This window comes from Zosterops lateralis (assembly GCF_965231275.1).
Source record: "Zosterops lateralis genome assembly, chromosome: 5".
Lineage (NCBI taxonomy): Eukaryota > Metazoa > Chordata > Aves > Passeriformes > Zosteropidae > Zosterops > Zosterops lateralis.
This window is the reverse complement of record NC_139766.1, coordinates 6,602,649-6,626,344: the sequence shown is the minus strand read 5'-3', so window position 1 is coordinate 6,626,344 and position 23,696 is coordinate 6,602,649. Positions and strand designations below refer to the sequence as shown.

The window sequence follows — 23,696 nt, the reverse complement described above, 5'->3', positions numbered from 1 at the left end:
CTCAGCAGGAAAAAGCTACTTTAAAGATAAATCATCTGATGTCAGGGAAGATTCTTGAAGCAATCAATTGCAATAGACAGACAGCAGACATTTAACAGCAAATTTTATTTGTCTGAAAGTGAGATGTAGCTCAAATTCCGAACAGCCCATCAGCAGTTTAAGACAAGTTGCACTCTTCCTCCTGCTCTTTGTCTGCATCAAGACTTTTTTACTCTACAGCCCAAATGGGGCCAAGTGGCGAGGTCTATCAGAGGGCCAGGCATTTACCAAAATATTCCTAAAAAAAAACCAACCAAAAACAAACCCAAAGAACAAAATAAACAACTGCAGCAGTCAGAGATATAGGAAAAAAAAAAAAAAGAAATTCAGGAGAAGCTGTTTCTTGGACTTACATGTTTATTACTTTTTGTGCTGAAATGCACCCAAGTAAGATATGTCCTTGGCAGTTTACAAATACCAAGTGAAACAAGAAGGTGACAGTCCCAAACCCTGCTCTTGCTGCTGCCTATTTTTTTTCGTTTGCTGCAGAAAGCAGTAAGAAACATGGATGCAAATGTGAAAATAGAGACAGTTTGATCTTTCATCACCTGGTTGAGGAACTGATGCAAGAAGTATTTACTGGCAGCACCTGTAGCAATAGCCCCACATGTTGTAATGCTGGCACACCTTGCAGGATTTGGCCCACAACACTTCTGCAAGTGAAAAGTCCTCTGTGTTTTGTATTAGTGAATGAGGCCATTATGTTACAGCATAAATATTTACCTATAGTCCTTCCTACAGCTGTTCACAAACAATTTTCCTTTCAGAGAATGTCCAGACTTCTGGAACTCAGGATACTGTTTATTATTGCAGAGAGAGCAGTAATAGAGGTCCTCCAGCACTTCCATGTTAGAATACTTTGTTTTCTAAGTTATTTTTAAGTCAGGAAAAGCTCACCCATTTGGGCTAAGATTTCCCAGGGAGGGCCTGATGGCTGGAGTGTGTCTCCATGTGTTCAAACTCAGTTTCTCCAAGCTGGCCACAGCTCGACAGAGGCTTTAGTTACACCACCACCTGCTATTGTTTTTCTGCAGAACATGCCTCCCTTCAGCACACAAGGTGGACAGTTTTCAAATAAGGAGTAGCTATTCAGCACTTTCTTTCTTCCTCTTTGGCTGTAAGTTTCCTTTTAGAGCACACTGGCAGGGAATTTTTTAATTATGCAGTAAAGAAACCGCAGGTTTCAACCAACCATCTATATATTAAATAAAGTCACTTTACGCGCCTTTAGAACTAATTCAGCTGAAGAAAAAAAGGTTAGATTTCATGGGCATCATTGTAAAGATAATTTTTGGGGAAGATACAGCACATTTGTTTTGATGAGCCACACGTAATTCTCCGAAATAAGGAACCATTGTACTTAATAACTGCAATGTAATTAAATACTGATTAAAGTTCCCCTTCCAAGATTTGTAAATCCGTCTGCAGTGTAAATTGGCATCCCAAATCTTGTGGTGAGCCACAAAAACTATTAAGGATAGCTAAGAGAGGAAATTGTAGTTTTGACTTATACTGGTAATCTGCTTTTACTGGCTTACATTTCATGCAATGCTGTATTAGAGCAGGATTCCTTGGATCTCTGGGAATCAGCCCTGCAGTCTGAGAAGATGGGGAAATAAGCAGGGCAGAAACCAATTGCTACCATCTGGGTTGGCAAAGTCTTTGTTTGAGAATGAAGATCAAAACCCTAGAATAAGAGAAGACTCACTTCCAAAAGAGCAGCTAGGAAGATGCATGATTAGGAGGAAAAGACTTTAGTATGTGTTATGAAGGAGGAATAGTCTTTTAGGGAGAGATTTAAGAGGTTTAAACTCAACTCTGAGCCTCAGCTCCTATGTTATGTGGTCTTGGCCTAATCACCTGGTCTCTCTTTATCTCAGTTACCATCTGTAAAATCAATGTAATCTGTCTCATCTGCACTTTCAGACTGAGAGGCTTTCTAGCCAGGCAAGCTGTAGTCCTGTCTGCCAGACATGCAGAGGCACACCTAAGTCTGCTCTGCTCATGCACTGAGCTGGCTGGCTGCAAGCAAGATCAGTCCTGAAGCCACAAAGGGACATTCAAACAGTCTAATAGCTGAATTATTACATCTCACAGATATAACAGTTCCTGTAATCTCACGGAGCCCAGCCAGGGAGTTCATCTCTGCCACATCAGATGGCCCCCACCAGTGTTGGAGGATTCACTGACCTTTTTATTCCTTTGTACAACGTCCCAGAGTTTTGCTGGTTCTCTGTACTATTGAATACAGTGGCTAGAAAAAAGTTAAGATTAGTAGGAGCTACATAGCACCGAAAGCAGGCAGAGAGGTTGGATACTGCTGAATTTAGTCACAGCTCCCTGTAGAATTTGGATAAACCACCCCTTCCTCTGCTGAAGCCTCCATGTAAATAACACAGGGGTGACAGCTCCTCACTTGCCAGTGGTGTGGCAGAGCTCAGTTAGACTTATATAGCATAACTCCAAACCCTCCAATATACTGAATATTTTCCAGATATTCCTGATTAAATTTCCAGAATGCTCTCATGTCAATATGAATTATATTCTTTCAAGTCCTTGTGTTTCATGAATCCTTTAATGCTGCTCTAGATCTAATATCTTAACCACCTTGCCCATGTCTAACACCTGTGTGGTTTTACATGTTTGGTGTTAGCAGTAAAGCTGGAATAAGAGGGGTTTTTCTCCTTTGAAGGAGTGGGAAAACAGAGAAGCCATATGGTTCAAAAAGCCTAATGAAGTTTGTGTTTTCCAGAGCACAAACAAAACAGCTCCATCAATTTGATCTCCGTTGTCAAAACTGACATGCAGTTGGTTTTAAAACACTGCCTCCTTCTCAAAAACCAACAAGGGATTGATTTTCCCTCAACCAAAAGTATTTTCACCAAGATGAACACAAGCATCTGGTCATTGCATTAAATGTCTGGGTCCTTTGAAAGAGTAAGTCAGTGATACCTTGTGTTTACTTGCAGAGCTTGACAAGAAAGACACAAGGGGAACATTTGTTTTCAGGGGAAACTGCTCCAGTGAAAAGCAATCGGTTTGAAACGCCACATGAACACAACTGTACCACTGGAGACAGGGGACGTAAGCAATCCATCAAAAATGGCCTGAGCAACAAGAACACACAAGGGCACACTGCCAGATGAGGAAAGAAGGTGCAAAATAGTATAACAAGTGCTGGGTTTAGCCAGTATTTGCAACAAGGATGCATGGAAATGAATGATACCTCAGCCCATATGTCTGACACAGGTTTAGGTTAAAGTTACCTTTTTCTTGGCACTTCGGGATCAATATTTGTTTGCACAGGGGTCAATCTCCCACCCACAGAGGCCAGTGGGAGTTTGCCACTTCCTTCCATAGATGCCTGATGAGGCTCTAAATAACTAGTGTTTGTGCTCAAGGTTTTTCAGTGCCAAATATAATGAATACTATTGTTCTTAACACAATTATATTTGATAATCCAATTTCCCCAAGCAACTGAACTGGAGTTTCTGTACCAATCTTTCCTGAATTCTAGTCCAACTTTCACCCTATGCCTCCTGGCTTTTTGCTTTCATTTGCTTCTGTTGTGCTACCAAGAATAGGCAGAGCCTTCTTTGACTTATAGATACCTTGATGCCTCTGCTTTGGAATAATGGGATCTGGCTTGACTTTATAGAAAATACAGGATGACACAGGAGATCAAAGACTTTGGCAACCTCCACATACTGCAAAAGCACAAGCTGGACTGAAGCAGTCTCCTATAGCATTCTTTTCTCCACAGCAAAGAGTCTGGAAAGCACATACCAAAAAAGTCTGTATAGACACAACTGTAAGACTATTTCCACTTCACCCTGTTTGTTCAGCATAGCACAGAGAAATGGATGAATGTGGTTAAAAAAGAGGTGAACGAGGAAAACAAAATCCTCAAACTACGTAAACTATAAGATGACTTCTGCAGCTCCATCCCACTGATGCTACAGGAGTCACCAGAGGGTTTCCCTCACAGAAGCATCTCTTTCCAGATAAGATATTTACATTCCAGTTCCTTTCTTATACTGGCTGTACAGCAAAGTGCATTCTCCAAGAATCACCCTGTTATCGGGTGATAATCCTCCATCAAGCAGCACCAAGAGTCTGCCACATGCCCTGAGTCCAGAGGAGTTTCCCCTCCTGCTGCAAACAGGAAAAAGGAGAAACAGAGCTAAACCAGGCCAAGAGCCAACCAGTAGGCAGCTGGAAACTGCCCTAAACACTGTCCTCACTTCCACCATCTGAGAACCAGAACTTGGTAGACCAGATGCTCAGGATGATGACCAGGCAAAAGGTGAGCAAGATATCTGAACTCACCCCCTGCTTTGTAACCCTCCCCTTGGCTCCCTCAGCAAGCTCTAGTATACTGATTTTAACCCAGCTCTTCTCCTTTTCCCAGCCAAGCACCAATGAGTACATTTCTGTGGCAGCCCCTGCAGAGGAATCTCCGATTACTTACTCCTTGGGAGTCTTTGGGAACTCTCAGCCCAACAAGTGGCCCCAAATCTCATTGCTGGGCCAAAGGAGCCTTTTGAAAATTAAGGTTAAAAGCATTGCCAGTGAGCCCATAGTCACTGAGACAGCATCTGAAGGTTTTGTAATCCTGCTTCAATCAAGAAGATCTCTCAGGAGCCAAGCATCCCGGGGTTACATGCCAGCTCAGAGCTTTGGTTCAACTCAAATACTATTATTCCTGAAGACACCATGCTTTGCAACTGCTCAGCACACAGATCTCCCCGCTATGCATTTTCACATGGGTGCTCCAACATTTGTTTTGAGAGCTATCCTGTTCCAACAGCAAACATAAAGATCAGTGTGACCTCCCCTTATCACACAGCCTTTCCTGTGTGGAATTCATTGTGATCTGGACCCCAGTGGCTATTGCATCATTTCTGTTTATGTGTAACCTTTGGCACTCCGCAATCTTATCTGCCTTGCAGCCGGCTGCAGCAGAAGATGCGCAGCAGCACAGCCAGCTCTGGCAATCCTCAAGCACTGCAAGGGGCCAGCTAAGAGTGGAGGTCAGTGAATGATTAGCAAAGCAAACCTGCAATCACTGACAGCTACGTGGAAGTCAGCTCTCTCTGTGTTGCCCCAGAGCAGGTGAGGCCTGCTCTGCCCCAGCTCCACTCACCGATGACGATGAGGGTGTAGTTCACATTGGTGCTGCCGAAGCCGTTGGTGGCTTTGCAGATGTAGGTCCCCGCATCCTCACTCTCCACCTCCTTGATTTTCAGCCCCTGCTGCAGGATCCGGAACCTGGTCCAGCCGCTGTGGATCGTCCGTCCGTCCTTCATCCACATGGTGAGGGGTGGGGGGTCGCCTTCCACTGGGCACAGGAGCTTGATGGTCCTGCCCAGCCTCACGGACTGGCGGTGAATCACCTTATCAGAGATCCTTGGGGGGCCTAGGAAAGAGCAGAGGCAGGAACAGCTGTTATGAATTCTGCCAGTGACACAGCACTGATTCAAAGCCGGGTCATCCATCTGGCCGTTACACTGACTGCTATACAGAAGAAGAGGTGCTTACCAAAAATCACTAACAACCGAGGCTGAAAATGTAGGCAAATACAGAGGGATACAGCAAGACCTGAAGCCATAGCCTTGCCATCAGTAGCAGCTCACACTAACCCACCAGGGAAGCCTGCTTCTGAGGCTCTACTGCTTTTCCAAAATTTCCAGCCTTTTCCTGTCACAAGAAAGAGCCCAACACACAAACTGTTCCAGTGTATTTGGTAAAGCAACTGTAGTTGTTTTAAACTTAACACCTATCCTGAAGGCAAAATTAGTAACAGGAGTGGTACTTACAACAAAACACTGCCCCACACCCCCCTCCAAATGTCTTAATTCTTTCATGTTGTATGTACAGTAATTCCCCTTAATAGTCACCAGATGGGCTTTATCTGAGACACATAAGTCTGCAGTTGTTGAACACAGAACATTCATTGGGTAGTGCTTCAGTGAAAGATACAGCTTAGCCTGACATGTTAACATTGCTTATAGTCCAAAATAGGATATTTTTATATTCCCTTAGCAACCCTGCTGGTTTGCCCCACCTGACAAATATTTGCTCTTTGTAAAAGGTGATAATTTCATACAAAAGAGAGTGTCCCTGGAATGCCAGAGTGAACATACTGTTTGCCACATGATAACAGGATGCACTTGGACAGGCCAACAATCAGAAAAAAACAAGTGATAAAGACTCCAGCAGTGGAAATGGTCCCATAGCTGAATTCCAACTGAAATTCTTTCCCAAGGCTCTGAAAAGTTGAGAGTCTTTTTCCTGCAACTGCCTTTTCTGCCTTTTCATTAATTGCACAAGTTCTCTAACACAGATTGCAATACTAGTGCTCTTCCCAGAATAGTCTATTAATGGGTGTGATAATAAGTGCCCTGTTCTTGCACAAGGACAAAATGTTTTGCTAAGGATTGCTGATGCTGAGTTGCACCCAAAACCCACAAGATGTTTGTGGGATTTGGAATTGTTCCCTCATATTTTACTCCTGTTCCTAGTGTTTTGCAGGATTGGACCCACAGGGGATAAACTACAGAGCTCATATTTGCACTTCCTATGACTAATTCCTATTATTCCAAAGTCTGCCTAATTTTTCCTCAACATGACTAAGGCAGTACATACTGTCCAGCTCCTGAATGACTAGAGAGCTGCTGTTGCAGTTACTCATTCTGAATCTCACCCATGAATTTTGCAGCTTTGCTGGTGAACAGAAAAGCTGCTCAAGCTGAGAATGGTGGTGAATTAGCTTGAAACTTATAACTAAGAGCCTTGTTAAATCACTCGGTCTTAGACACACTCAGATTCTGATGAACTTCTAATGATCCAAAGTAAGGACCTTGAGAGCACTTATGCTGAAAAAGTCAGAGATAAGGAAGGCAAAGATAACACCCACCCCTTCACATTTTCTGCAGCCATCTATGGGACAGCATCTCAGAGGTGATGGTATCCTTCCATACTCCAAGGGAACAGGCAAAACACCATGAGAAATCCTGCCTGTCCAGCTGTTTCTAAAACTTCCAAACCACCCTTATGTTCTCCACTTCATGAGATTTCTAACCTTCTCTATGGATGGAGAGATAACCCCAACACTTTTTGAATGCTGGTCTGACACAAATTGCATTGCTGAATATTTTTAAGTGAAAATCTACACATGAAGAGGGGCCGTGTGTGTTGGCTTTGATAAGGCAGAATTCACAAACACTGGGTGAGAATCCAGCCCCAAATTATGTTACATTTCCCTACATGGTGCCCTCACTCAGAGCAAAGGAGCTGAAATGCCCAGAGAAGTCCACAGACTTGCTGGAATTCTGGGTTGGCCCTTGGAGAGGTTCTTTCTGACCCAGAGCCCTACGAAACCAAGTCAAACTTTAAGAGTAGTTTCACTGCAACCTGCTTGCAAGCCAGGATACTACTTCATGCATATTCAAATGACAAAAACAGATCTATAATTAGCACTGGGGAAAAAAATGTTTGGTGCAGGGCAAGCAGGGACAGTGGAGAGAGAGCACCCTCCTCCCAACTTGGAAGCCTGCTGTAGGCTCCTTCAAAATCCCTTTCCTTCCGACATTCATGTTGACTCCTGATGAATTTTGAGACCTGGAGGAATCAGATAGTTTCCCAGTCACGTCATGTGCTCTCTGGGGCAGGCTGCACAAGCGGTGCTCCTGATGGCACCAGAGTTGCCTCTGGACCTGTCACATGTTTGGGTCAGTGGTAAGCTTGGTCCTCCTAAATGCCATTTTCCTTTCACTGACCTTTCATTCTGAGGAATTGTTGGATCAGTCTCTGTCACAGGATCTATCTGCAGACCTTTATGACATTTAGAAAAGGGTGTGTTTCTTAGAGCCATTCTGCCTAAAAACATTAGTGCAGCTCCTCACTAGCTCCTCCAGCAGCTCTCTCAGGAACAGGAATAGAAGTCTCCTCGTCCTCTTTTTTCCTGCTGTGAATTTTACCAGGTACAGCATGCACTTCTAAGTAGTGTTCAGCTCTAGGACAAAGATGATAAGGCCTTGTTTCTGTTCATTTAGTGCTGTAAATATCCCCATTTTATTACCTATCATCTTTAAATTAATAAGATTCTACTCTAGCGGTACTCTCTGGAATCAGTGTTTTGATGTAAATATCAAGCACCATGATAATAATTACAATATTGTAATTCACCACTGTGTTTACAAAGAACCACAATATAATTCAGCACCTTCACACACGCCAGAGGCTTCAGACACCCTGGCAAGCCAATGGTAGCTGGACCTCCTGAACCTGGGCTACAGCAAGAATAAAATGTTGATACCATCACGGGTGTCTGTCTCTCTTTCTCATGTACAGGCATTCATTGACTCTTATTTCACTACATATCTGTAGAGCTCTGTCTTGGGACAGCAACGGATGACAGATGAATGCTTTTCCAGTCAAGACACACTTTGGCACATCTCACCACTCTGCACCATCAGAGGCAGCAGGGAAGGGAGCAGAGAGGGGTAAGTTTGTTTTGCAAAAAGGCCCTTCTCCAATATCCTCTGGGCAGCGGGTGCTACTGACACAGAGCTGCCTCACACTATCTAAGCAAAAACATCTTCCCCCTCTGCATCCAGATATTAAGCTGCTCAGCACCACTCAGGTTCTCTTGGAAATTAATGTCCAGGGTTCCATCTCCTGCTACATGAACAGAGCAAAAAGATGCAGTAAAAACATGCTGAGTCCATCAATTCCCTGAGTGCAGCACAGATACTGACAGGGGCTCCCCACCTTCCAGAACTGGCCCATAATATGCCAGGGGGTGGCCAGGAGAGCAGTGCCCAGTTAGCCTTCCCAAGGCACTGATTTGGGAGTGTCCCTGGTGTCTGACCCTGCAGGGCTGGGGCACGTGTGCGCTCACAGCTGAGTGTGGCGGTGTGGGAGCAGAGCCCAGGACACAGGCCCCGCAGGCTGGATACATTTCTACAGCTGCTTAGCCAGGCAAAATCCCAGGAAAGCACCTGCTGCTTCACCTACAGCTGCCAGGGAGGTAAAAACAGGCTGAGCCCTGGCAGTAGCCACTGACTTCCCATCCCTGGCTGCTGCCGGCGTCTGTCCCGTGCTCTAACACAGCATTAAAAGGCAGATGAAATTACTCCTCAAGCAGCCAGTGTCACCATCTCTGCCCTCCCAGACTCCAGGTTTCTGTTGTGTGTGAGCAGAAATGATCTAATTGATCAGCAATATTCAATGCCTGCTCACTATAGTGCTGCTCTTGCCTTGTTTGTGGGCAAGGCAACCCCCAAGATCTGGAGAGCAACATAAGGGATGGTTCTGAAACCTGAGAACATTTCATTAAACCAGACTGTTAGAATAGTGACTTCATACATTTACCAATGCAAAATTAATGCTAATATATATAATCCTTCTGGCTAGGGGGGAATGAATCCAGTGAACTGCCATGTGCCTGCACTCTCTGGCTAAAGCTCCCAACTTTGTGGATCCTTTTAAGGTGGAGTAGCAGAGAGCAAGTGCCCTCTGGCCTGAGTGTAAATCCTGGAGGAGTTCCTACACTGTTCTCGCCCCAGATTCTTAGCCATTAGGCTGTGATTCTTGGAAACATCAACCTTTTTTTAAGTGCTGAAAATCTCCAATCTGTGATGCTCCTGGACACAGCAATTACTTCCAGAAGCATTTTTTCATGGGATATGAGAGAAGGGCATGAAAACAAGGCCCTGGGTAGATATTCCATCCAAGATTTTTAGGCATTTTTGTAGTCAGGAAGGGAGAGGGAACTTCTGCAGTTTTCCACCAGGCAAGGACAGCTCTCTACAGCCACAGGGCACTGCTTTTAAGCTCCATCACAATGGAGAGGGTGCAGCTGGTTCAAAACTCTGAACAGAAGCTCTCTCAAAAAGTTAAGCTCCACATCAACACAAGCCCAGTGTGGAGAGGTTTTCTTACATCCCCCTTGCCCTCAATCCAATAATTTAAGAAAATCATTTCTTAACTGTGGCTGAGGGACAAGGGTGGGATTTGACATCTGCGGATGTGACTCGGGAAGAAGTGATGAGAATGCAGCTGCCTCCCCCCGTGCTTCGTTTGTTATTCTTTCTCCAAATACAAACTAAATATAACTTTGCCCCATAACATTCAAATCATTTTAGTTACTAGCAGGGATCATGCCTGGAGTTCCAAGGGCCAGGGTGCAATCAGGCTTAAAATATAATTTAAACAATCCAGAACCTACATTTTCCACCAAGTTGTTTCTTGCTTGTAGTTTCCCCATCTGCAAACACATATAAACACATCCAGAAAGAAACCAACAAGCCCAGCCAGATGCCAAGTTTTCTGTTCAAGATCATATAAACCCAGTCAAACATTAACAAGGAAATGCCGTGATCACCTCATTTGTTTTAAATATTTCTGCTCATATACATGCAGACAAGTGTGCAGATTTATTTGCCTCATTTACGAATACAAGCAACTGGAATCTCCATTCTGTTCCATTATATAAAAGACAGACCCTACACCTGTCTTACTGAACAGCTGGGCAATTTTCAATTTATATCCACTATCCTACACCGAAAAGCCCCACTTGCTGCTCTGCTGCTGACGCTGCTTTACTAACATTCCTGCTCTCCTCCCCAGTGCCTTGGGAAGGGATAGTGGTTGCCATTTCTTGGCAAAAGGAGTTCTGTAAAACCCAAGAAAGCCTCTTTGCTTTAGCAAATAGCTATTTCCGGGAAGCAGCAAAAACAATTTCTAGAAGTGTATTTAAGATGCAATAGTGGAATAGCCTGGAGCTTCCTGTTCATATTTCTCACAGTCAAAAATACACACACATGTAATTATATTTTCCTGGGCTGCATTGCAAAGTTCATGCACTCGTTCAACTCATACATGTAGTAAACATGATTTACAGCTCTGTGTGAAAACCCTCTAGATATATGGTGTTTTGATAGTGACTCAAACCCAGCACTATAATTTAGTAACACCTAGCAGTGAAAGCTAAATGATTTCCCACTCCACATTCCTAACTTTCCATGAACCCCTTTTTACTGCTAACCAGGGGAGGAGATACTGCTTCTACAATTGTTTGGACTTAGCCTTGCTATTCCTTCAACTAAACTGCACACTGACATCAAGCTTCACATATGGTGAACGCACCAGCACTGACCCACATCCTATGAGACCATTTGCCATCATACAGTTCAAAGTGAACTTTATTAACACATTAAACATAATTACAAAGAGGAAATTCCAAGGAAGGTCAACAAGCCCGGACAGTTTCTTGGAATGGAAAGTAATTTATAATATCCACATACTGTATTGTAAAGTTTATAAAGAAGTTAAATAAGTTTTAAGAGCCCCATGGGTTATGTATATTTTATTATTTAATACCAAACACATTCACTTTCCATGTAGATAAGATTTCTTTTGAAGTGCTGTGTTAGCAAATTAGCAAAGTCATTTACAATGAAGCACCCAAACAACCCATCAACACATGGAATTAGCACGAGGGGCTGAGGTTCAACAGACAGTGTATGTCCTATGAGGAAAAGAGAGCTAAGCACAGAAATGTTTCATTAAAACAGTGAAATGAAAGAATTGGAAAAAGGTCACCAACCAAACTGCTCATTTGATGTAAATGCAATCTCTTACACCAAAACTCGAGGCAACATTTGTGCTTCACCATGCTCATCACTGTAAAACCTGAGCTTCCAAAGTCTTTACTGCCAGGGTGGTTCACAGCAAAGTGAATTTCCTTTACCCTTCCCATACTTCAAAACATACACACACAGCTGAAAAGGACCACCTAAAAACCATGTTTGAGACACACAGTCGGAGTTGCCAATCTTGGGGTACCTGATACCACAAAGCTGGCCTGGACAACTCCTGTTTACAACCAGAATTTAACCTTTTCTAAGAGTTGCAGAGTTTAGCCCTCTCTTCAAGACCAACATAAGGATTATGCACTCACACTCTGCTCTTCATTGTTACCATTATTTGTATTGGCATTCAGGCTGTAATGGTGGATCAATGGACAGAGGCCTGGCTCTGCTAGGACAAACTCTACCAAGGAGTAAATCTCACAGGGAAGGCTTTACAAAGCAGTGTTGGGAACAGTTTCAATCAACATGAGTAGGTGTTCCTGAAAGAGAGGAACCCTTGGCTCTCTGCACGGTTGGAAGCCATTACATGGAGAGCAGAACTGATAAAAATGCTTTTTGAGAGAGATAAAAGAATGAATGTGTTGCCCATGTATCCCATTAACTAATGGAATAAGCAGTTCAAAGGACTGGTGAATCCAACATCTTTTCATATTTTCAAAACAAAACAGTTTCCATTTCAAAAGGTATGTGTTAGCCAAGTAAAGTAGGGGTCAGCGTGGGGGTAAATGGTCCAAATGCTTTGGTATGTGACATGAGGAGATCAGATTAGATGAGCTAATGGGTCCTTCTTGGCTTGGAAACATAGGCGCCCACAGACAAAAACAACGCTTATCAAAAACAATCAAAAGATTAAAGAAAAAACCAACAGCATCTCTGTAGAACAAAGACTCTGAGCGAGGAACACAAAAACACCACAAGTATTTGCTGACCAGCCCCGATGGCTACGCTCAGATTTGGAAATCATGGACTGTTTGCAGGAGCAAGCTCCAGGCTTGGGGTACATGGCTCAGCCCAACAACCTGATGGAGAAAACAGTGTTGCAGATCCATTTCACAGCAAGTGAAGAGCCATATTTTCTCTTTCTTCCCTCCTCTGTGGTAGGAGTTGCTTTCTTGATGAAATGGATATTTATTGATAGCACAAAAAGTACCTGCTGTATTTTTACGTGAGTAATAACTGGCCTCTTGGGTGAAGGCTGCCAGTAAATTTCCTACTCTAGATGTTCCAAAACTAAGAAAAATAGAATATCTGGGAACATGTTCCATTTAATTAACTGCCCTGTATACACATTTCACTGACATTTAATAAAATAGTTATTGTATGTTAAACAATTGGCACTTGATTATTGCTCAGATTTATTGCAGTTCAACAACAGTAGATGAGATACGTATCTCTTACGTGGCTTCTAAATCCTTTGAGCATATGTTTTCAATAATCAGTTGGTATTTATTTAACATGAAATTACCATCTTATTAAATTAAATGTGCATGGGTGACATTCAATTTCAATTGTTGCCGAACATTTTTTCAGCAGCAAAAAATAGTAACTTTATCCCTCAGGTTTCGAGGTAGCAAACGCAAAGGAGAGTTAGGATTACTTCAAATTACTTTTGAAGACACAGACTTCATATGCTGGAAAGTTTCTAGTGTGGAAGAAAAGATATTATTTATTGTTTCTCAAGTGCTGCCAGTGGGTTTAGTGTGGGCCAAAGGAGAGGACTAATATTTCTACTCAAATGATAAAATTATACTGACAGTGCAGTTCAGGTGGATAACCAGCTCAATGGATAACCAGGAAGCTTTTTTTAGAGAAAAGATGTGTTGGCACACACACCCACACAATTTACCTCTTCCATTCCCATTCAAGAAGGCAACCCCATTTAAAAAATGGCATCCCTAATTTGTTGGGCATTTTAAAAAAATAGCCTTAAAACACAGCTTCAAGGTTTTAAAATTAGAAGTTTTGGGGGGTTTTTTGCCTCCTATTTCCAGGAAGGACAAACTCTCTAATTCTGGAAGAAAGTTAGAAATTCTCTGGCTTGAGGGAAGATCCAGAACCCAACTGAAATTCCATAGCCCCAACCTGCTCTCTCCAAACCTCACCCAAACCTCCACCATCTCCACCACAAGTCACAGAAGGACCATTCCTGCCAACACAAGACATTTGTTTGCTTCCCATAATCTCTGGGAAACAATCCAGTCAGGCAGCCCTGAATTACCTTCTGGGGTGGATCTATCCAAATTTTAACATAAATACCCTTGTACTATGCCCTTCCAACTGTTTCCCAGCCATGCAAATCCTGCTTCATGAGCAGCCAAATCGCCCGTCTTTAAGACTTTCAGTAAAACAAACCAAATACTCCACAAGACTCGGTTTAATTCACTTTTTTTTTTGTAACAAAACTCCCCCTCAAGCCACCAATAACAACCACATTCTAAATCCCCTGGCTCCAAAGATAGGTGTTTATTTCTGAGACAACCTGCTCTGACTGTTGTCCCCTTCTTTGTCCCTCCTCCCTGAATGAAGCATTTTGTTATCTATCAATTTGATTTGAACAGCTCCTAGAAAATAGGATGCCCAAGTTCACGTTTGGTGACACAGGTTCCCCTTGAACTCTGGTAGCCAATATTTAACCCAATCTGAGCACTCTGCAGGGTTTAATAAGTAATTAGATGCTTCCCTTATAGACAGGCGCTTGTGTGAGCACTGTGCAAGCAGGAAATTGTAAGTGTCATTGTTTATGTCTGCAGGAAAACAGAAACCACGATGGTTGACTCTGTGCCATACACAGAAAAGATGGGAACACAGACCTTTAAACAGCTGGTTTGCCTTCCATCTAGCCCACAGCAGCAAGTTTTCAGCCATGGACTGACACAGGAGCCTTTTTCACTTGTACACAAGGATTTGGTCTTCCTCAAAATATTATTAAAAATCTTTTTTTCTACCAGAATTCACTCTAAGGTATAAAAGTGGAGAAGACTTTAAAAACTTTTCCATGCACTGCTGGTTCCTACTGGCCTTTCTCAACACCCAGGATGGATAAGGTGTGATTAGTGCACTAGGGACTCAGGAGAAAACCATCTTGAACACTCACTCTTGATCACGAGATACTGCCAAAATATCCCTAAGCCTTCTGCTGTTGGGAAATCAGTGGCAGTGCCCTGGCTGCTCTCAGCCCTCCCTTTCCCTCTGCCCTCATCTCTGGGGGCTTCTATGTTTGGTCACCACAAAAGCGTGGTAACAACTGTTTGATGGTGACCACAAAGAGATAAACACTGTGGTATTTAAGAACTGGAGATATTTTCAGAGGCTTCTCTAGAACACAAAGCATTTCCAGCTGAATGGCTGCATAGCAGGCTTGGTATGGAACCTTTGGCAGAACTGTTTTTCTATGAGAAATTTACATTTTTGTCAAGACTTCACCTGGTTTTCTCTTTCAAATAGTTTTGCCTGTTTTTCTACCCTTTTCAGCTTGAGAAATAGTTTGTGTAATAATTTTGGCCAAAGCAAAACACATGCAAGCAAAAAAGTTGCGATTCTAAAATCATATTGATTAAGCAATGGTAATTTTTTTAAATTGATTGTTGTGTGCCTAAAATATGAAAACAGTTTTGATTTTGGACAGTAATAAACAAATATATATATATATATATATATATAAACATACATATGTCTGTGTGTATATCTATATATAAAACTTGTTTTGCTCTCCAAGAAAAATTAAAAGTAAAAAAAAAACTTGCTCCAAAAGAAAAATGCATCACACCTTTAAGACAGCAGCATTTTAAAATCCTTCCTGAAACCATTTACTGTTGCCCTACGAAAATCTCCCATGGTAGGTATGATAGGAGCTGGCTCTTTCTCTCTGAATTAAACCCTCATCATAAAGGTCTACCTTACATATGCCTACATCAGTGTCTTAACCTGAACCAGAGACGTGCTTTAAATTATTATTTTTTTTTATCTTCACCGTCAATTACACTTTGCTTCACATCATGAAGCTGTTTTGGTGCACATGGACTAAGTTGCTTTTGTATGAAATTGAGCTGCAAGGGGCATTTAGTTCTCAGGATCATACTAAAGTTATTTTGAACTGAAACACTCCTCTGAAATGGGAGTGCCATATCCTCAAAACCAAATGTTTTGCTTTATAGATCAAATCTTCCCAAACCCCACCAGCTGCTAATGCAGATAGTCAGCAACTGCCACCTGGGTCCCTGGAAAAACAAAAGCAGAAGCTGTCCTCTGGCATTCCCATTAACAAGCACTCAATCTACATGACCAGACTGGAGCTGATCCAGAATAAACTCCCAAAATGCCTTTAGTGTGAACACTGCCTTCTCAGCACCAAATATTTCACTTTAAAGATTTGTTCCTGTTGTGCCATTCTACAATCTAGCTTATACACACCTGTACATCACTTCCAGGAGGGGAAAATACTTGAATGCACTTTATTTGAAAATTTTTCCAACGTTTATTCATTGAAAACTACATTTAAACTCAAGAGACACCAAGTCTCCTGCATACGGGAAACTATCACTGAATTCTTATAGCATTCCCATATGGTTCCTGCTCTTCAGACACTGAAGCACACACTACCTGATGTAAAAACACAATGCACTCATGGGGACAGAGGAAAGTGCAGCTTTCTGCAGTCTGCCTGTATCTGAGGAGAAGAGTTAGTGCACTCTTACCTGGCTTTATTTGTTTTACTACCAGGAGAGAGTGAAGACTTGTTGTTTTGTCAGACTTACTATGTCCAGTTGCACCACCTAGGCATGCCAGAGATGGTGCTGTGAAGTCCTGGGACTGTTCAGCTTCTAAAATCAGATAAAATCAAATTTGCACTTAACCTGGTATGTCCAAAGGTTTGCTACACCCCTTGCTGCTCAAAAGCTGCTTCACATCACCTGGAGGAAGTTATTCCTCCTATACCTCTATTGCACACCAGCATGGCATGTGTCAGGATGAATGGTATTAGCAAACCAGCACCTAGCAGTGGGTATATTCTGCCAAAATTGAACCACTGAAAACAATCATTTAAAATATAAATCCATTTAGATTCCCCAAACTATCCAAAGGATTTAGCAATACTTCCCCTTTACTGAAGATCTCACATTGCCTGCCTTTTATCCCTGTACATCTGCATCAGCAGCAAGATGGTGCTAATTATTATTTGATACACAAGCAAACTGCCAACTCCCTGTTCTCAGCACAGCCTGTTGCTTTATTTGAGCTCCCCAGACATTAGAAGCTACAGAGACACACAGGAGTTTTGCCGACATCGACTGGTCCGTGATTCCGAGTGACTCCATTCCACTGTTGGGCTGCGCACTGGAATGTAACATCATATCCAGCAGGTAGATAGAGCTGCTGGAATATCAATTAATGTGCAATCCTATTACCTCAGTGTCTGGTAATGTGCAGTCCCAGCTACCCTCCTGCAAGTGGAAGGGGGAGAAACCTTGAGAGCACAGGCGCTATCTAGGAAAAGCTGTGCACGGAGAAATATTGTCTCGCCCATCCCATTGTGCACGTGCGGGTACCGGCACACGCACAGTGCATCAGCTGTCAGCAGGAATTCCTGCCTGCACACTGCAGAGCTGCCACAGCCTGTCTGCCCAGCCTGCCCCAGCCAATGCACATCTGAGCAGCTTGTCCACTTGCATAAACATTTCTGGGCTTCCCCGTTCACAGAAATAGGTTTTACTGCTGAAGTGACTTGAACTTGTTCTTGAGGGAAGCCATGTCAGGAATCACTCCATGCTGCTCGCTGGCATTTCTGAGCAAGGAGTCAAGAGGTCAAAACCCAAGGTCAGAGAACAGCAGACATGCAGGACCCCTTGCTGTACCTGAGGCTGGAGAAATCAGCACATTCCTAATCAGCCACTAATCCCCTAATCTTTATTGCATGTAAATTCCAACCCCTTCCCAATGTCTGTGCCACGATATTCTCCAATCTGATAACGGTGAAACCCCATTGGAAGACTCATCGATAAAAAGATGGAAATGTGTAAAATCGATTTGCAGTGTATCACAAACAGTGCCGCAAACCCCTCCGGGGATCAAAGAACCGCCATCAAACAGCAACAAATAAAGGGCTGTTAAAAACACTTCTTATCTAATAGTGCATGAGACTATTTGACAAAAGACAAAATTCACTTCCGAAGGGAGAACAGTGCTGCATTGTTTGACTGACAGTAGAGGATCAGTTCCTGACTAAGGCAGGACAGGCAGTGTAAGAAAGGTTGTCATTTAAGGCCAGGCTGTAAACATATGAGGGTGGAAGACAAGAGGGACTTGATGCACTCTGACTCATAATTTACTCCCTCAACAATCTCAACTTTACTTCCAGAAGGTACAGCAGGAGCACAATTGGCATGGAACAGCTGGTGAATTATTCTGTCATTTAGCATTTCTCTTGGTATTAAGCAATAATCATCAGTAGGGCTGAGCAAAACACTTCAACTTTTGCCCCTGAGCTCAGTCAAGCTTTACCTGAAATGGCTCCACCAAGAAGATCCAGAGCTTTGGCCCACTGGGAATAGCCTGGACTCCATTATTATAAGTACAGCAGTTTTAGTGTTGAAAACAATGAAGATTTGATAATGCTTCTAAAAAATAAAAATACTTTGGCAGGATCTCACTACATCACTTTCCTAGGGTGAATACAAAGGAAACAAAGTCTCCTTCATGTAATTCACCAGAAGATAGAGAAAAACACTAAATTATAAGAAAGCAGAGGTCAATCCACCTCCTGTGTTTCATCCATTGAGGGGAGTTTGCCAGAACTCACAATTTTAATTTTTAAATCTAGTGATATTAGGTGCTTGTTTCTTACTGTCTCTTTTCAGAGGGCATAATCCTGAAGGAGAATCTCCTCTTCATTTAAACATGAAAGGAAAATTGTGACCTTTGCGATTGTGGGGAATCACTAAATGCTCTGAAAACGAGAAACAAATAAATAAAATCCAATTTGTTATAACATTCAAGCTATTTCAGCCAAAGTACTGGTTTTTGTGGGGTTTGACCAAGGAGTGTTGAACACACAGGATTAGTAACGTGAGCGTTTCCCACGGATGTGTCCCATGTGATTTGTTTAAGCATCTTTATGACATGTATTAACAAAAGGCTGCACTGGCTGTGGGATCCAATAGCTGTAGGATCTGAAATAGCTTGTGCTCCATTCACCATACAGGAGATTATAAGCAGGTGTCTCTCCTAGAGAAACTGGTACATTACAATCAACAGGAAGCTGGCTCATATTCCCAGATGTTTGTCATTATGGGAAGCAGGGAGATGTTAGGGTCAATAAAACCACACTGCTACTCTTGCAGCACCTACAGTCCAAGAGGGACCTCAGTAGCTCAGCTCTGCCATTGATAAAAGTTTTACAAGACCTCTGCTCCAAACAGCTCTGAAATCAAAGGTCTGTTTACTTAGCCTTTGCTTGCTGGGCTTTAGGATACTGCAAGGAAGATCAAAGCAGGGACCTCGTTTAACATGTCCAAGTACACAACCAGCAAGTCTGTTTATGTTGGATTCCTACACACTGAGAGTGCTGCTGTCTGTCAACACTTCAAGCTCATTTTCAGCAATATTGGGTGAGGAGAGAAATACTCAGAAAGACCCCACAGATTTTGGTCCTGCTGAAACAGAAGTGAAAGTCAGAGCAGGGAGCTCTTCTGGTAACTGTGATTGCCAAGGTCAAACATGAATTTCTTGCAGGGAAAAGGAAACCTTCATAGGTCAGAGACCTCTGGTCTCTACTGGAGGGCTCCACCATTAAAATGCAGCTAAAGTCTGCATGAAGAGCTGGAAAAGAACTTTGATTCTGGGTAATTTGGTTCTGTACTATTTGATTCTGTATTATTTTTTATTGACAATGCACAATGAGATTCACTTTGGCACTACAAAGGATGACAGACACCCTGAGCACCTCTTGCAATAGCCACCAGCAATCCACATCTCCCACTGATACCTGTACAACCCCACACCAGGGATGGGGCAGTTTGCAATGACAGGGAATTTATTAACAAAGCTTAGTTTCCAATGGCCCTACATTCTGAGGATGCTATTTCCCAGGGCCTGTTAGGGGCAAAAATCTGATGACATCTTCATTTATTTATTTGCTTGTTCATCACTGCTGCATAAATGTCTCTTGATTTAGAAAATTCATCTATATATTTAGAAAAGGCTGAAGACTTGCAATGGTCTGTGCCCCAAGCGTGGTGGCAGTGGGATGCAGCACTACTACAATCCCTTCTACATGACTTCCCATTTTCACGAAGTTTGAATTTAGTATCTCTCACATCCCTCCTTCTCAAACAATCTGTGTGAAATTGGCTTATAGGCTTAAAAGCTACTGGAAAGGATGGAGATGGATTGACCCTCCAAAAATGTCACCACATGAATTTCATCTCTTTAGGACACCAATCTAAAGACCAACCAGATATGGAGAGGTATGGAAAGGGTGCTCAGGCAGAAGGAGACAGCTGGTATTTAACTTTGGAAGTAGGGCTCTTTCTTTTATCTGAGGATATAACCCCCATCTGGTATCACAACAGAACCTCCACCAGAAAATCAAATAACAAATGTTGGGATGGATCCACTTCATGCTCATTCCTTTTACTTTTCTTCTGTTCTGTTCTGTAAAGTTTCCTAGGAAAACCCTTTCACATTCTGAGCAATGTTGCTCAAAATAAACAGAAATTTGGGACCTGCAAAAGGCTGTAACCAGTGCTAGGAAACCAAGTCTCCCAACAGACAGCTCACTCTGAAGGTGCCCCCTGCAGATGCCCTGCATCTCCCTCTGAAATACCCAAAAAGGCAGAGACAAGGCATTGGACTGGCACTGGCCCACAGATGGGCCCAGAAGAAACAAATCAACACCTGCTGCTCCTTCACTTGGCTTCACAGAGAAGTAAAACTTCCTAAGTTAAAAAATTGTAAAGAACGTGAAGAAAACCTCACAAACTGTGGGCTGCAGGAGCCCCATTAGGGCTCGTTCCCATCCATCTCTCTGTACTATCTGCAGAAATGACCCTTTAAAATAGAGACAAATAAAAGGGAAGAGAACCTAATGGATAAGGCACTTTCTTAGGTCCTTGATAGTCAGAGAGGAAGGTCACACAAGGTACCAAAATGCCACAAACTGCACAACTGCACAAAGCTGGGGACAGCTTCCTCTCTTGAGATGCTGTGAGGACACACACGAGATTACCAGGCACCCTGTGATTAATGGATATGCAGGTCTTAAGACTCACCAAAGGATCTTTTCAGTTTTCCAGGGGAGATGTTTTCCCTAACGAGGCCATACAGACAGCTTTGCTCCACCTTATTGCACTGCCTCTAGTCAAAACCCTCATCTACACTCCTAAACCATTCCCTCCCCCTCCTCCTGGCTCCAGTATCCAATCCCTTCATACACTTGTAGACAGTTATTGTCCCCTCAGGTGTCACTTAGCCAAGCTATACATACACTTACAAGCAGCTCTTTTAATCTTCTCACATAAATCAGTCCCCCCAGTTGTCTGATCCGATCACCCGGGCCTGTCTCTCTCTGTCCGGACGAAAACCTTGCCTGTCTCCCTGACATCTCCTGGATGTCGAGCTGTCAGCTCAGGCTCAGAGCTCTTAATCTTCCTCCCCCTCCCCACCTCCTTCCTTAATTGCTGCGGACACTGCTACTGTCCCGCCTGTCGCTCAGGCCCACAGCGCTGGTGTTATTTTTTGCTTTGCTCTCCCTCAAGCTCTCCCCATCCTGGCTCAGACCCTGAGCTGAAGTCTTTCTGCAGCTCCTTGATAAGCCCAGCCCTGGCTGCCCGTGCACTCACTTGCAGTTTGCATCCAAACTCCCATCATATTTCATCCAGACTCCTCTGCTCCAGCCTTGGCAAAGCACACTCTTGCCTCATCCATATTAATTTTTTCTAGGCACTGCTGTGGCCACTTCTCCCTCTCCTCACATCTACCTTTCCCTTTCCCTGCCACACCAAACAGCTGCTACTTTTCTTCACTTGTCAAGGCTCCTCCTGGCCTCCTCCCAATCACTGTTCTATCACCTCTTCCTTACTAGAGGCCCACCCTCTTCCAGCTGTGCCAGATGTCCAGGCTCTCTCCTGCCTTTTTACATTTTTCAAAGAAAATCATAGGTGTTTCCTGCCTTGTGTGGGAGCAGCTCCCCATTGACATTGGCTGAGGCATTGGCTCTCTCCCTGCACATGCACCCCCAAAGCTTTCCTGCACCAGGAATCCACCATCACTGGTCAGCAGCCAAGCCTGGCATCCTGCTGGTTCTTGTGGCCACCACCATCAAACAATTTAAAACTGAAATAAGAAGAAAAGATGTAGATCAAATGAAAGGATGAAATTATTTACTCGGCATACACTGGAATAGGTTGCCCTGTTGAGCTGTGGTTGTTGCATCCCTGGAAGTGCTCAAGGGCAGGCTGGATGGGGCTTGGAGCAACCTGGTCTAGTGGAAGGTGCTCCTGCCCATGGCAGGGAGGTTGGAACTAAATGATCTTTGAGGTTCCTTCTAACCCAAACCATTCTGTGATTATAAGATTTTACATTCTCGCTGCTGTTTTGCTCCACCCATTTTCCTGCCATCCTCCTTCACCCCACACCCCCAGGCAGCTCTTCAGGCACAGCCTTCTTGTGTTCACACAACACTGTGCACAGTGGGGTGAAGGTCCTGAGCACAGCAGTGACACACACAAATCAAGCTAATCACAACAGCTTCACTAGCACCTCTCTGCTGATTATCCTCATTTCTGCATCCGCAGCATTAACGTATAATTGCATTTTAACAAGCTTCATTAGCACATTGCCTTAGTAAAGCTTAACACAGCCCAAGCACCCAAGGAAACCTCATGGTGCTTTTCTGCTCAATATAATTTTCAAGGTTTCTGTAACCTGATTTGTTAGGAATAACCTCAGGGCTGTAAAGCTTTTCTTCTGCCATCCAGTAATTAAGGAATAATTTGTCACGGAGCAAGTCAAGCTGCAGGGCAGGAAGGCCCTGTGCAACACAATGAAGCTGTGTAAACCAAAGCCCTGGGTACAGGAACAAAGTGAGCATCCCTCCTCTCCTTCTTCGTTAGCCAGGAGCTGGTGCTCAGCTCCTGTAAATGTTGCACAGACCCCTCAGTAATGCAGCCCTTGCTGCAGGCAGAGAAATGCCTGTGTGCACCCTGCCAGCACACACTGGCTGTGGCTCTGCCCCTCCTGTACTTTGTCTGGACGTGGTGCAGAAAGGTAAACAGCTCCTTGCCAAACTGTTGGCATGAGCTATATGATGGAATAGGATTAAGAGTGGGCTGCAAAGCTTTTTTAAGAAAGTTTTATGAAGCTCCAAAGAATAACTGAAACTCCATTTATTTTATTTTTTTTTTAAATAACCAGCCTGTGAAGAAAAAATGTGAGTAACTTAGGAATAAGACAGATTGAGCACAGGTAATACATCTATTGAGTATGATGGGTATTTCTGTCTGGCCAAACCTTTTCTAGCCCTAATACTTTTTCCAGTTATCTCAGTCACATAAAAGTCAAACACTTTCCCAAGAATTCCTGGAAAGATGCTTCCTGTTTTGGTGAGGGAGAGAGGGTATTTTTAAGTAAAAAATGATCTGACTATGCTGACTGTGTATGAATCCCAGTCACAAAACCAGAAGTGGTTTTGCAGATGGAGGTTGTTACCTGATTTTTTTTTCTTAACTTCCATAGTAACCAGATTAAGGAACTGCTGGCAAACCTCAGTCACATTTCCAAAACCATACGTAGGAATAGTGTGGCAGGAATAGAAAGCTATAAAATATCAACTGCTACATGGCCCCAGACAGCTGTCTGTGAAAGCAGAAAACATGGGGTTAATGGTTCTTTTATACTTTTCTTTTAGTACTTGCAGACAACTGAGGGCTGGTATGGAGATCACTGATCAGTGCTGGAAATGCTCCATGCAAAGAGACACGCTGATCTCGTGAAGTGTCAGCA

General features: G+C 43.2%; 1 protein-coding gene across 5 annotated transcripts in view; it reads right to left on the bottom strand.

Annotated features, from left to right (window-relative positions):
• FGFRL1 (fibroblast growth factor receptor like 1) overlaps positions 1-23,696 on the bottom strand; it is a 168,507-nt gene that overhangs the window by 82,271 nt on the left and 62,540 nt on the right. For all 5 annotated transcript variants that reach the window (XM_083861801.1, XM_083861803.1, XM_083861802.1 and 2 more), the window contains one exon: positions 5,186-5,458. In XM_083861801.1, coding sequence (XP_083717927.1) covers positions 5,186-5,458 — 273 coding nt within the window. The remainder of the gene's footprint in view (positions 1-5,185; positions 5,459-23,696) is intronic.